This window comes from Mauremys mutica, chromosome 1 (assembly GCF_020497125.1).
Source record: "Mauremys mutica isolate MM-2020 ecotype Southern chromosome 1, ASM2049712v1, whole genome shotgun sequence".
In the NCBI taxonomy this organism is placed as follows: domain Eukaryota; kingdom Metazoa; phylum Chordata; order Testudines; family Geoemydidae; genus Mauremys; species Mauremys mutica.
In genome coordinates, this window is record NC_059072.1 from 138,429,609 (window position 1) to 138,441,937 (window position 12,329).

At 48.9% G+C, this 12,329-nt stretch overlaps 1 protein-coding gene across 1 annotated transcript in view; it reads right to left on the bottom strand.

The window, feature by feature from the left end:
• Positions 1-12,329, bottom strand: part of LOC123355747 (alpha-2-macroglobulin-like) — an 80,452-nt gene that overhangs the window by 20,893 nt on the left and 47,230 nt on the right. Inside the window, exons 22-28 of the mRNA XM_044998379.1 lie at positions 9,436-9,487; positions 8,747-8,830; positions 8,102-8,278; positions 5,263-5,347; positions 3,923-4,079; positions 3,505-3,579; positions 1,457-1,622 (exon numbers count right to left, since the gene is read on the bottom strand). Coding sequence (XP_044854314.1) covers positions 1,457-1,622; positions 3,505-3,579; positions 3,923-4,079; positions 5,263-5,347; positions 8,102-8,278; positions 8,747-8,830; positions 9,436-9,487 — 796 coding nt within the window. The remainder of the gene's footprint in view (positions 1-1,456; positions 1,623-3,504; positions 3,580-3,922; positions 4,080-5,262; positions 5,348-8,101; positions 8,279-8,746; positions 8,831-9,435; positions 9,488-12,329) is intronic.

Consider the following 12,329-nt stretch of genomic DNA (forward strand, 5'->3'; position numbering starts at 1 on the left):
AGAGTCCAGTGGAGGGCAACAAAAATGATTAGGGGGCTGGAGCACATGACTTATGAGGAGAGGCTGAGGGAACTGGGATTGTTTACTCTGCAGAAGAGAAGAATGAGGGGGGATTTGATAGCTGCTTTCAACTACCTGAAAGGGGGTTCCAAAGAGGATGGATATAGACTGTTCTCAGTGGTACCTGATGACAGAACAAGGAGTAATGGTCTCAAGTTGCAGTGGGGGAGGTTTATGTTGGATATTAGGAAAAACTGTTTCACTAGTAGGGTGGTGAAGCACTGGAATGGGTTACCTAGGGAGGTGGTGGAATCTCCTTCCTTAGAGGTTTTTAAGGTTAGGCTTGACAAAGCCCTGGCTGGGATGATTTAGTTGGGTTTGGTCCTGCTTTGAGCAGGGGGTTGGACTAGATGACCTCCTGAGGTCCCTTCCAACCCTGATATTCTATGATTCTATGGTGCTGAGTTGTCTTTAGCAGTATGTCAACTAATGCATTTTCTAACACAGTGAGTTTCCTCACCTGCATGAGGCCTATCAGTGTGGGGCTAAGGCTCTGTGTTTGTGGGGCTGGGGCAGGGGACAGAGAACCCAGGTGTCTGATGTGATGGGGAGGGAACTTGGAGTTTGCACGTGCTGGGACCCTGCATAACAAGTCCCATGTTCACTAGGGTTGGGGGCAGTCTCTGTGTGTGTGTGTGTGTGTGTGTGAATGGCTTTCGGGTGGGGGAGAAGGAGCCTGTGCGTGTGAGTGGATCCTGGGGCAACCTTGCACGTGCTTGTGCATTAGCTTGTGCCTGGGGCAGGCTGCAGTGTGTGTGTGGGGAGAGAGAGATTTGTGGGGTGCAAGGCAGCAGGACAATATGCCTGTGATTTTGTGGGCTGGGAAGTAGGGAGTATGTGAAAGCTTTTGGTGTGGGAGGCAGGAGAGAGGAGAGAAATTTGGAGACTTGGGGGAAGGAGGAAGAGAGCAGGAGGAAAAGAAAGGAGAAACCAGTCACAGTATAGAAAAGGGGGAAACGGACTGAAACAAACAGAGGAAAAGCTAACAAGCTCCCGAGTAGAGCAAGGGGGCAAATGGAGGGAAGGCATGGACAAGGGAAAGGGCAAATGCAAGAGAGACAAATGCAAAGGGAAAGTTGGCAATTTACCTAATAGGTAGGTTGGATACTGAAAGTTGCAATCAATGACCCAGTTTAAAAGAACAAGGAGTCCTTAAAAGGGCAGGGATACAACATGCTGTCAGGTCAGAAACCTGCGTGGGCTGCCTCTCTCTCAATCTGGTTTCTTCTTGTCAAATAACGTTCTCCCGCCTGGTGCCGGCCCCTCGTAACATTCCTCTGCTGTGGTTTCCCCTCTGAGCACCTGTATATGATTCTCAATACATGGTCACCTTACGAGTTGGGGATGTAGGGCCGGGGGCTGGGATGCAGGAGAAGGGCCCATCGAGAACTCTCACCCTCTTTCACAGCTTCCTTGTCAAGCGAGTCCAGCAGTGCCCTGCGCTTCTCCTCCTTCCCCGCCAGGGCAAAGGCGTAGGCCAGTAGCGCCCTGGTGTACACGTGGTTTCCTCCCTGCTCTGCTGCCATCTCCAGACAGAACAGAGCATTACGGACCACAGAATGCTGTGTGGAGAGAGAGACATGGGCTGAGAGGGGGAGGAGAGGTCACCCTGGAGGTGAATTCAGTCTGTGAGCTCAACAGGCAGGAAACAATATGCACTTTTTCCATTTTATGAAGTATTTTTTTCAGATTTTCTGACATATGGGTAACTCTAAACAATAGCTGATCTTTCAGAGCCAGATTCCCCGGGACACTCTCTCGCTTTCACCACTCCAGCAATGTGCAGTGGCTGGTTTACAGATGCTTTGCATCACTAGGCTGGCACTAAGCATCCAGAGCGAACCAGTGAGTCCGGCCCTTCACATTTGGTGAATGGCGACGGCGTATTGGGGAACCTGGCCCTTTAAATTTGTCCTGTGGTCGGTCCTCACTTAGGAACATTTGAGAAGCAAAGTTTGGAATCAGACATTTCCCGTAAGGACATTCCAAGGGATACCAATGTGCACAGGTGCATACACAGCAGGGCAGTTCATCTGTTTTCGTCAATGGCTGAGAATGGAAAGTCCAGCAGACAGTCCCATTTTCAGTGGCTTGAAACTTTTTCAGACTGTTTTGATCTGAACTTTCCTAGCCCTTGGTGTCTGCTAAGAGAGAGGTTCTTTCTGGGAAGCTGGAGGGAATGAGCTCAGCTGGTATTGAGACAGAAAAGCCTGAAAACAAAATGCCTTGGGGTTTATACTCCTGCTAACTGAGAAGGGCTTAATCAGGACATCAACTTTCCTCAGTTAAATACAGGGGATGAGGTTAGTCTAATGACAGTGGATGGGAACTGGCTGCCACTTCATCAGGACAATGTTAACAAGCAGGCCATGTTGGGCCACATCCACTTGTCTTGTCTGACCACAGCCAGTAGCACCACACATCTAAAGCCTGGTCTAGACTCGAGTTACAGAACTCATCTTTTCTGGGCACAGCCTGGCACACGTTCACACTCAACTTCTCTACCAAGAAAAATCCTCCACTTTTGGGGGCATACTGACTCCCTTTTCTGGAGCAGCATTAGCCCCATGTCAGTGGAGTTATATCAGCACAGTGGTAAGGTGCATGCTCACTGGAAGTACCAGTGTAAGTGGTCCTTCCACTGCAGTCCCACAGTGCAACATTCCCTTTAACAGAGACTGTCTGGTAGCACTTTCGAACCAAGTGTCCCAATGATGGGAAGCCCACCTGGCTTTTACACAGTCAGCACATTCTCCACAGCCACAGCTGTTCCTGCTACTTGCTACCTTTTCCCACGTGCTCTGAGTGAACATTTCCCACAAGCACAGCGAAAGCTACGCAGCAAGATTTCCACACAAAGCAATGCCGCTGAAAGCGGCACAGAGGACACTGGGATGCCTACCCACAATGCACCACACTTTTGCCAATCTGGCCTGATACTAGATGAACACAACACACTGGCACAAGTGGCCCAGTGTGAACTCACTGCACCGATATAGTCTTTTTGCCATTGCTCCCTGATGATAAAACTTTTACCAGTGCAATTTCTGGATGTGGAGCAGACCTAACTGAAGGAGAACAGAAATCAGCCCTTGATGGGGACCCATTTGGCTAGTGCCAACTGCCAAGGGGTTAAGTGTTATTTACCCAAGTGTTAAATATCTGTAAAACTCTAAGCTGTAGGCGTGTAAGAGAGGATCAAGCAAACACTGCCTGAAAAGTTTTTAAATAAAGATCATATAAAAGGATAAGAGATGAGAAAGAACCAGCATCCTGGACTGGAAGGGAAGCTGCAGGGAAATTCCAGTTCCAGATCTGGACCTCCATTTAAAGTCTTTTCTGACTGGATTTCCCCCTTTTTTAAAGGCTTCTCTCTCGGGATGGGAGGCTGTGACTTGGGGGTCCCCAGCTCTGTCTGTGGCTTGAGGGGTAACAGGTACATACAGTGATGGGCAGAGGAATCTCCAGCAGCGCGATGGTGATGTAGGCAGAGAGCGTGACCTCATCGTCCACCCCACCCTGCAGGGAATCACAGAGAGAGACATTAACCCGGAAACCCCGCCCACTGGCTCCTCCTCCCAGGGGAGTTCTACATCCCTGTTCTTCCCACACTGTGGTAGCTTCCATGTACCTGCCCCTCTTCTTTCCGCTACCCACGGTCGCTCCATGTACAGTATGGTTCTCCCCTGCTCTTGCCTCCCTTGGTAGATCCCATCTGCCCCATTTCCAAGCCCCCTGCCCCAGACCCATGTGCTGCAGTGGCTGAGCTGTTCCCATGTGCAGTTGCAGGCTTCTCCGTGTCACTGGAGTCCTGTATGGGTCCCATGAGGCCCATGGGAAGCTGTCTGGGCGGATACGTCACCTTTATGGCATTGTTCAGGAGCGTCCCCGAGCTGCGGAAGCAGCCGTTGTCCTTCTGCTTGCCAGCGAGCCAGGCCAGGGCGTCCTGGATGTGCTTCTCCTCGATGAAGATGTGAGAGCGGGCCTGCGCAAAGGACTTGAGGACGAAGGCCGTCAGCCTGCGACAGAGAGTGGACAGCGGTGAGAGCTCCCTCCCATGCCCTGTGCTCACTGGAGGGGACGGAGTCCTGGGGCATCGCCAGCCTGAATGGAAGCAGCAGGGGCCGGAGAGCTGGTGGCCATGGGCCAGGGAACCATTATCTCACTCAGCCACCTACTGACGTGCAGCAGAGCCTGGGGGAAAGACCCAGCAGTCGTCTGACAGGGCACAGCAAAACTGCCCATTTTAGGACAGGAAGTGAGCCAGCTTCCTGCATTGGTTTCAAACAGCCAGGGCACAGTTTAGGGGTAGAAGGTGGTTGTCCAGAGCCCTTGGGAAAACAGCCCTCACAACCTTCAGTGACCAGGAATGGCCAGGACACTGGCTCTGCATTTTCTTCTTATAAAAACAGGAGCACAGCGCCCCCTAGCATGAGACTGGGGTCAGCACTCAGAGAGACAATATGCCTTACTGAGCCAGCCACCCCACTCCCTGCAGCACAGCACCCCCTAGCACCACACTGGGGCAATAGAGTCAGTAGTGGCAGAGGGAAAAGCAACCCCTACAGAACCACCCACTGCTACTCCCTGCAGAACCTGTTTGTTCACCCTTAGTGCAAGGCATGCACTAAGCATTGAGGGGCTGTGATGGCTCCACCCTCTTACCAGCTTCCTCATTATCCTGAGGGCAGTGGTGGCTAAACTTTTCTGGTTGAGGATCGAACATATAATTTCAGAAAGGTCAAGTATCCACAATCAGGACTGTGGGATGGATTCTCTGCCAAAGGGAGCTGAAACTACCAGCAAGTCACCCAGCTGGGGAATCTTTGGCTGACCCTTTTACACTACCCTCCACATAGCCCCTGGTACAGAGAGTGAGTGGCTGGAGTGTGCTGTGTTCTGGACACATCTAGCTGATGTATAGTCCTCAGGGGACTGTGGCCAGCTGGAGCAAGTTAGAACAGCCCCCTGGCTGCTCTAACCTGAGCTGAGCATGTAATCAGTGTGCTGTAAATGGTTATTAAGCCAAAATTGCAGGCCTCTAGCATATGATCTAAAGGAGATCTCCCTTCCCTACCAGCTCTCATAGTTGCCTTATCCTCCCCTCTTCTCCACTCCTCCATGATCAGCACCTGTTAACAATGGGCAAGCTCCAGGTTATAACAAGAGAAGGGAAAGAATTCAGCAGCACTGAAATCTTACCAGGTGTTCCCTGGTTGCCCATAACGTGGCCCAAATGTGCTGTAGGAGCCATCCTGGTGTTTGTACTTCAGCTGTGTCTGGTAACCTGAAAGGGAGAATGAAGTTGTGTTTTACTGCAATAAAGTCCAGCTGTAGATGTCAGCCAGGAAAAGAGACTCTTCAGCCCCATCTACACACAAACATCCTGCTTTAATTGTACCCGTAGCATTAAAATGCTGCGAATCCCCCAGAGTGGATGTAGTTAGGATAATATAAAAGTGCTAATACCAGTACAGCTTGTTCCCAGATGGGAAGGGGGTAGAACTGCATCCACACTAGGGGTTGTACTGATTCAATTATTTTGGTAAACTATCACCTCCTAACTGAAATAGTTACACTGGTACAAAGCTGGGTTTAGATCAAGCCTTAGACGCAGAAGCAGGTCCGATGTAGAGTACGCAAGCCAGGCAAGCCTCCCATTCCTAAAAACAGCCTCAGTGTCTCAGCAGAGCGGCCTTGGTCTTCTGTTAGGCGTTAAAAGAAGGTACAAGCAACAGGGTTATGATGTGCATCTACTAGCCACCCATACCAGGTTCAAGGATCCCTTTGCAGCACCTAAAATAAATAAATGGGAAGGCTGTCTCTGAAAGATTGCTAACCCTCATTAAAAACAGGGTGGAGCAGAAATGCAGAATGAGGAATAATCAAAGGTGTGACCCAAACTGGGGCTCTTCTGAAAAGTGACTATATGGGAAGGGCCCCTTGTCACTCAGCAGCTCTGCCCCGGGTGTGTTCAGAGTCATGGCTACTGGCTTTACTGGCAAAGGTCATGGCCACATTAGGAATAAAGGAGCATTACCAACATTGTTAGCTAACACGTGTTTCAATCCTAACACAGACAAGGCACTTGTAGTTTCACACATGTTAGCTGGTTGAGTTAATCCTAGCGAGGAGCTTACAGTTTACCTTGATCAACAAACATATATTAAAACTACAAGTCCTTCCTTCGAGGTTTTTAAGGCCCAGCTTGACAAAGCCCTGTCTGGGCTGATTTAGTTGGGGATTGCTCCTGCCATAGGCCCCAACTTCATGGGTGCTCAGGGGCTGGAGCACCCACAGGGAAAAATTGGTGGGTGCTCCTCACCAAGGAGGAGGAACGCAGTGTGCTCGGGGAAGAGGCAGGGCAGGGGCGGGGATTTGGGGAGGAGTCCAATAGGGGCACGGAGGGGGCTGAGTTGGGGCCAGGCCGGGGGCAGGGTGGGGGGGCACCTGCGGGTCCTGCTTTGAACAGGGGGTGGATCTAGATGACATCCTGAGGTCCCTTACAACCCTGATATTCTATGATTCTAAGTTGGCTAAATGTATTACAAATAGACAAATCTCCTCTAGTGACAATAAGGCTTAAACGCAGGTTTTGCTCCATTTACTGCTGCCAGGCCTGCAGAACCAAGCCAGCTCTTCTTCTCTGCCTTGCATGTCATCAGCAGCACCCAGGCTATGTCCACATGGACCCATCTTCTCCCATCGAGCACTTCCAGAGAGTAGAGTTCTCTATGTTCCTAGATGTCACCCTAGATCTAAGCATGCTACCATGCTATGGCATCCCCTGTTGGGAAGCGATCTATTGTAATACCAACCATTAATGGAGTAACTACTCAGAGTAACTCCTGGGAAAGGGAACCCCTGACCTCTGGTGCGGGGTTGGGGGGAGGGGGTGTCAGAGGCCCTGGTTCAAAGGTAAATGATGAGGGTCAGTTGTGACGGTACTGCCAATATGCTGGTGGCTAGGAAAGGCCTATATAGGCCATCTGGGGAGCCGAGTCTGGTTTGCTGGGGCAAGAGTGAATTACCACTGGGCTCACACACTGGAGAGCAATGGGATGAAAAGGCTGAGAGGGTACAAGTGTGTTCCCCTCCCACCCAAGAGACAGGTGGTCCCCTCAGTCCATCCATCCTTCCCAGTGGGAGCATTATCTGAGCAAGGCAGACCCAAAAACCTCCCAGCACAACCTTGGAAGGGAGTGTCATAAACAGATAGTTAAGGGTTAAAGTCTCTTTTACCTGTAAAGGGTTAACAAGCTCAGTAACCTGAGGAACATCTGACCAGAGGACCAATCAAGGGACAGGATAATTTCAAATCCCTGTGGAGGGAAGGCTTTGTCTGTGTTCTTTGTTTGAGTTGTGTGCTCTCTTTGGATCTAAGAGAGGCCAGACATGTCTCCAAGTTCTCCTGGAGTATTTCCTACTATCCAGTATAGTGAGTATTAGTTAAAAAGGCAGATTAGTCTTTTGAGTTACTTTCTATATTTGTAATTGTGTGTTTGCTGGAAGAATTCTTTATTTCTGTTGCTGTTGCTGATTATTCTGAGGAGGAGGGAGGGGGAAGTCTCTCCAGTTTTTATAAGTTAGACCCTGTATTTTTGCATCCTGGTAATACAGAGAGAGTGTACTTTTTTCTTTCTTTAATAAAATCTTTTCTTTTTAGAACTTGATTGATTTCTTCCCTTGTTTGGATTTTCAGGGGAAGGGGAGGGGGAAGTGAATCCCTCTTTGGTTGATTCAAGGAGTTTGAACCAGGTATCTCTCCTAAGCACTAGGAGAGGGGAGGGGGGAAATGGGTTGTTTCCCTTTGTGTTGAGATTCAGGTTTGAATCTGTGTTCCCCAGGGAAAGTTTTGGGGGAACAGGGAGTGTGTCAGACACTTAAAAACTGACTGGTGGCAACGAGAACCAGATCTAAACTAGGATTTTAGTTTAGAGGAGTCCATGCAGGACCCATCTTGGAACCCAAAAGCTCCAAGTGGGGGAGAAGACCTATGACAGGGAGCAAGTGGAGAAACAAAAGCCCCGTCCCTCCTCACCGCTGACTAAGTATCCGATGGCCTTGGATTTGGTCTCCTCGCTCAGCTGCCTCGTCTTATTCAGATAATCCAGGACGTAGATGTTGGGGGCAAACAGGACCATGTTCTGCTCCCCGCAGCCGAAGGGCATCTGGAGAAGCTGCTGCAGGTTCTGCATGGCTGTGCCCAGGATATCGCCTGGGGATGGATACACAGGGAGTCAGTGTCAGGGAGTCGCACAGAGCCGGCCCGTGGAGGCAGAGTGCACCGCAGAGCAAGGATGCTAGTGTGAGACATCCATAACAGGCTTGTGAGATCACAGGCAATAGGAGGGAAAGAGAGAGAGACACACAACACAGAGAAAGGAGGAGACAGAGAAATACACTCTGAGAGAGAAGGGACACATGAAAGGCAAAGTGAAGGGCGTGTTGCTGGAAGGGCAGATGGGAGCACTAGGCTGGACGAATAGCCAGAGATGTGGGCCCAGAGGCAGAGGTGTTGGGAAGGAGAGAGAAAAAGAGGTGAAGTGCTAGCTAGTGACTACAGCTGTGGGCAGCTGGGGGATGTGATGGGTGCACAACGGGATGAGGAGTGGAACGGGTGGAAAGACCACTAACGTCAGGCACGGGGAAGGCACAGCCGGGCTCTTTGGACTGCCTCACTTACCTAGCACTGAGAAATAGGCTCTGGCCGATCCCTGCACCACGTTCTCTGGGAGCTTCAGGGACATTGGCTGCGGCGCTGTCTTTCCTGGGGAAAAGTGACATAGATGAGATTGTAGTAAAATCCCCCCCGTATAACAGTGACCAGGCCCCAGCACAGGAGCTAGGACACTGCCCCTATGGCTGTCTTTCCCCTGGCATTGCACAGGGGCTCCCTGCCTTTAGCAGCTCCATTCCTCCATAGCTTTATAGTGAACCCCCCATCCATCCCCAACTCCCCTCTCAGGCTCGGATCCCCCTCGCCCCCCACCCCAGCCCTCCACATGGAGCGAGGTGCCACCACCTGGTGAGACAAGGGAACTGCAGTCTCCAGCTCTTTCTCTGGCACCTTCCCCTTTGTAATTTCACTCCATGGAATCGGAGAGTGAGAGAAGGGGAAAGCCCCATTTAATCCCATCTAGCCCATCCCCACAGGACCCGGCCAGGATCGTTCCCTAAGACCTAGGCTTCCAGCCCTTCCCTTGGGGGCCATTCCAGACCTTCCGTGTTAGGAAACATTTCCTCGTTATCCAGCTGGAGGTGTCCCATGTTCTTATTTCCATATTACTGCTTCTAGTTAGCTCTTCCCCTCGGACACCCGGGGTTTCCAACCTTCCCTTTGCAGAGGCAGGTCAGGAGGGGTGGGGCTCTTACCAGCTGCACAGAGCAGGAAGTTGTAGGTCGTTTCCTTCTCAAGCCCTTCAGGCTTCGGGTTGGGGAGGAAAAGGGAAGGGGAAGGAAAATGAGAAAGGTGAGAACCTGCAGAGACACTAAGCACCTGGTGGCAGAAACATCTGGCCAGGGGTGATGGGGAGAAATGGGGAGAAGGGAAAACGCTAAGGTTAAAAAGAGAGAAAGAAAGAGCAGAGCATGAATCAGAGAAAGAGGGAGTTTTGCAAATTCTCATGTAATAATAATTCTGATGAAGCCAGCAGATTATGGTTGGAAATTGGCTACTAACAAGTTATTGCCTCCTCACTCCCAAGGGGAGGATATTGCAGTGCTCTACCATGGGTGATTAGTTGCTGGTAGCACACTGTACAACCTGGACTTTCCTTGTTACGCAGAGAGAACTTCCAGCTATACACCATGTGCTGGTGCTGATAATATGCTGTGATGCTAATGAAGTGATGTAGGGGCTCGATCCTGCCAGGTGTTTAACTTTAAGCCTGTTTGAGGTCAATGGGACAACGCATGTGCCTGAACTGAAGCAAGCTTTGCTGGGTCAGGCCCAAAGCACTCACTGCCCTGAAATGACATATTGTAATGACTGCAGGGCCACCTAGAAATTCACCATTACACACTGTGGCCGATTAGTCCTGTAGGGCTACAGTAGGGCTAGAACTCAGCTCCTCCTGCTCCAAAGGCCCAGACCCCCATGGCTTGAGCTAAAGAAGAAGCCCTGTTATTTATTGAAATGACCAGAACAATTCTGACTAAAACTCAGGAACTAAATGTGGAAAAAGAGGGTTTAGTCAAATCAATTTTTGTTTTTGGAACACACCCCTCCCCCGCAATTTTTTATTCTGAGAATAGTCGGTTTCTCCCCTTTTAATAACTGTTTTCCAACATTTGCCAGGTGGAAACCAGTAGCCGAGCATGAAAAGGGGCTTTCCCTCATTTTCTCACACTTTTAAAAAACCTTTCCCTCTCTTTCTTCAGTTGGAAAAGGTAAAAAGTTTTAAAAAGTGTGTGTGTATGGCAGGGAGGAGTGGAGAGAATCCAAAAGTTGACTCCCCCCACTAAAACAACATTTGAGATTAATATGAACGGTTTGAGATTAATATGAATGTTGGTTTTTGTTTTGTTTCAAAATGTCTTTTCAAAATTAATCTCAGTGACAAATCTGCTGTTGAGTTTAATTTTGAACATTTCACAGGAAATCCAAATGCAGTGATCAAAGATGTTTTAAAGATTCTTTTTTTCTGGTGGAAAATTCAGGGGGAAAAAAAATCCTGTTTTCCAACCAGCTCTAACTCTTTGCTAGCCTAGCACACACAGATGAGCATTTCTGATTCCATCAGGTAGAGGGCAGTGGTGCACCAGTCCGTTCTTTAAAATAACAGGGCAAGACCAGTACACCCCCTACATCCCATAAAGTTGCCACTAGGGTCCTATTATTTTAAACCCAATTTTCACCTCCTTCATAATTCTGAGAAAAATAATCCCTGTGTTTCCAGAACTGTTGAAACAGCCCAAGATGAAGTTGGACATTTCCACTAATGTGATGGAAGCAAAGTGAATATTCTTCAGCTGAAGAGGTTTAGAAATCATTTATTTTGACTTTTTTTGTGAAGAGTTTCACAGTTCTTTGGGTCCCTATATGTTGAAAAAGGAGCCAAGTTATCATTCAAATTTCACTTGGCACATAGGAGAACTTTAAAGCAAAAGCCAAAACACATTTACTGTAACATGACAGAATCATAGAAATGTAGGGCTAGAAGGGACCTTGAGAGGTCATCTAATCCATCCCGCTCAGAACATGGCAGAGCCAAGTACACCTAGACTATCCTGGACAGGTGTTTGTCCAAACTGTTCTTAAACCTGCAATCATGGGGAATCTGCAGCCTTCCCAGGTAACCTGGGCCAGTGTTTACCTACCTTTACAGTTAGAAAGTTATTCCTGGTATCACACCTAAATCTCTCTTGCTGCAATCTAAGCCAATTACTTCTTGTTTTACCCTTGGTGGACGTGGAGAACAACTGATCACTATTCCCTTTATAGCACATATTTGAAGACTGTTATCTTGTTCTCCCCTCAGCCATCTCATCTCTAGACTGTGGAGGCCAAGAATTAATTAATAAAGGTTTGAAGGGATCTTAATGTATGTTAGCTAATTAGCAGAGGTTAAGCTGTTACCCTGTATCTGGTGCAGAGTGAATTGTGTGAAAAGTCGTTATGACCTTGTGAATTGCAGTCTTGTTTTCTGTTCTGGTATTGCAGACAAATAAGATAATGAATAGGCTTATGTATAAACAAATGCAAATGTTTACTTTTACTGTCTGCAAGTTTGCTAGCCACTGTCTGTTAAGAAGGTATAAAGATTGTTATGATTGTTTTACTAATTGAGAGAGATCTGTTCAGGACAAGGGGCAACCCAGTTCCTGACACTCTCTCCCTCTTGTGTTCACTAGAGTATTATAATAAAGTATTTGTTTTTGCTGCACCTAAACATAAGCGAGAACTGAGTTTTCTTCGACAATTTGGGGGCTCGTCCGGGATGGCAACGCCCACGGACACACAGACGGCTGCTACGGATCGTTCCCCTTCGAACCCCATGGCGCCACAATAGAGGTAAGAGACCTTTTGAAATCTCTATTGGGGTATCGGAGGAGGACTGTCTGTGGGGGACGTCTGTTTCTGTTGGGCTCACGCCATCTGAACTTTTTGACTGTGCAGCAGGATCAAATGCAGAGTGGTATTGGGGAGAGGCCCCAAGAAGGTTAGTTATAGCAGTACTGGGAACTGCTGAGTTGGCCAACAGGTAATGCATAAGGTAATGCATTAGAATGCACCGGTGCTGAGGGGTTTTTACCGCCTCAAGAGG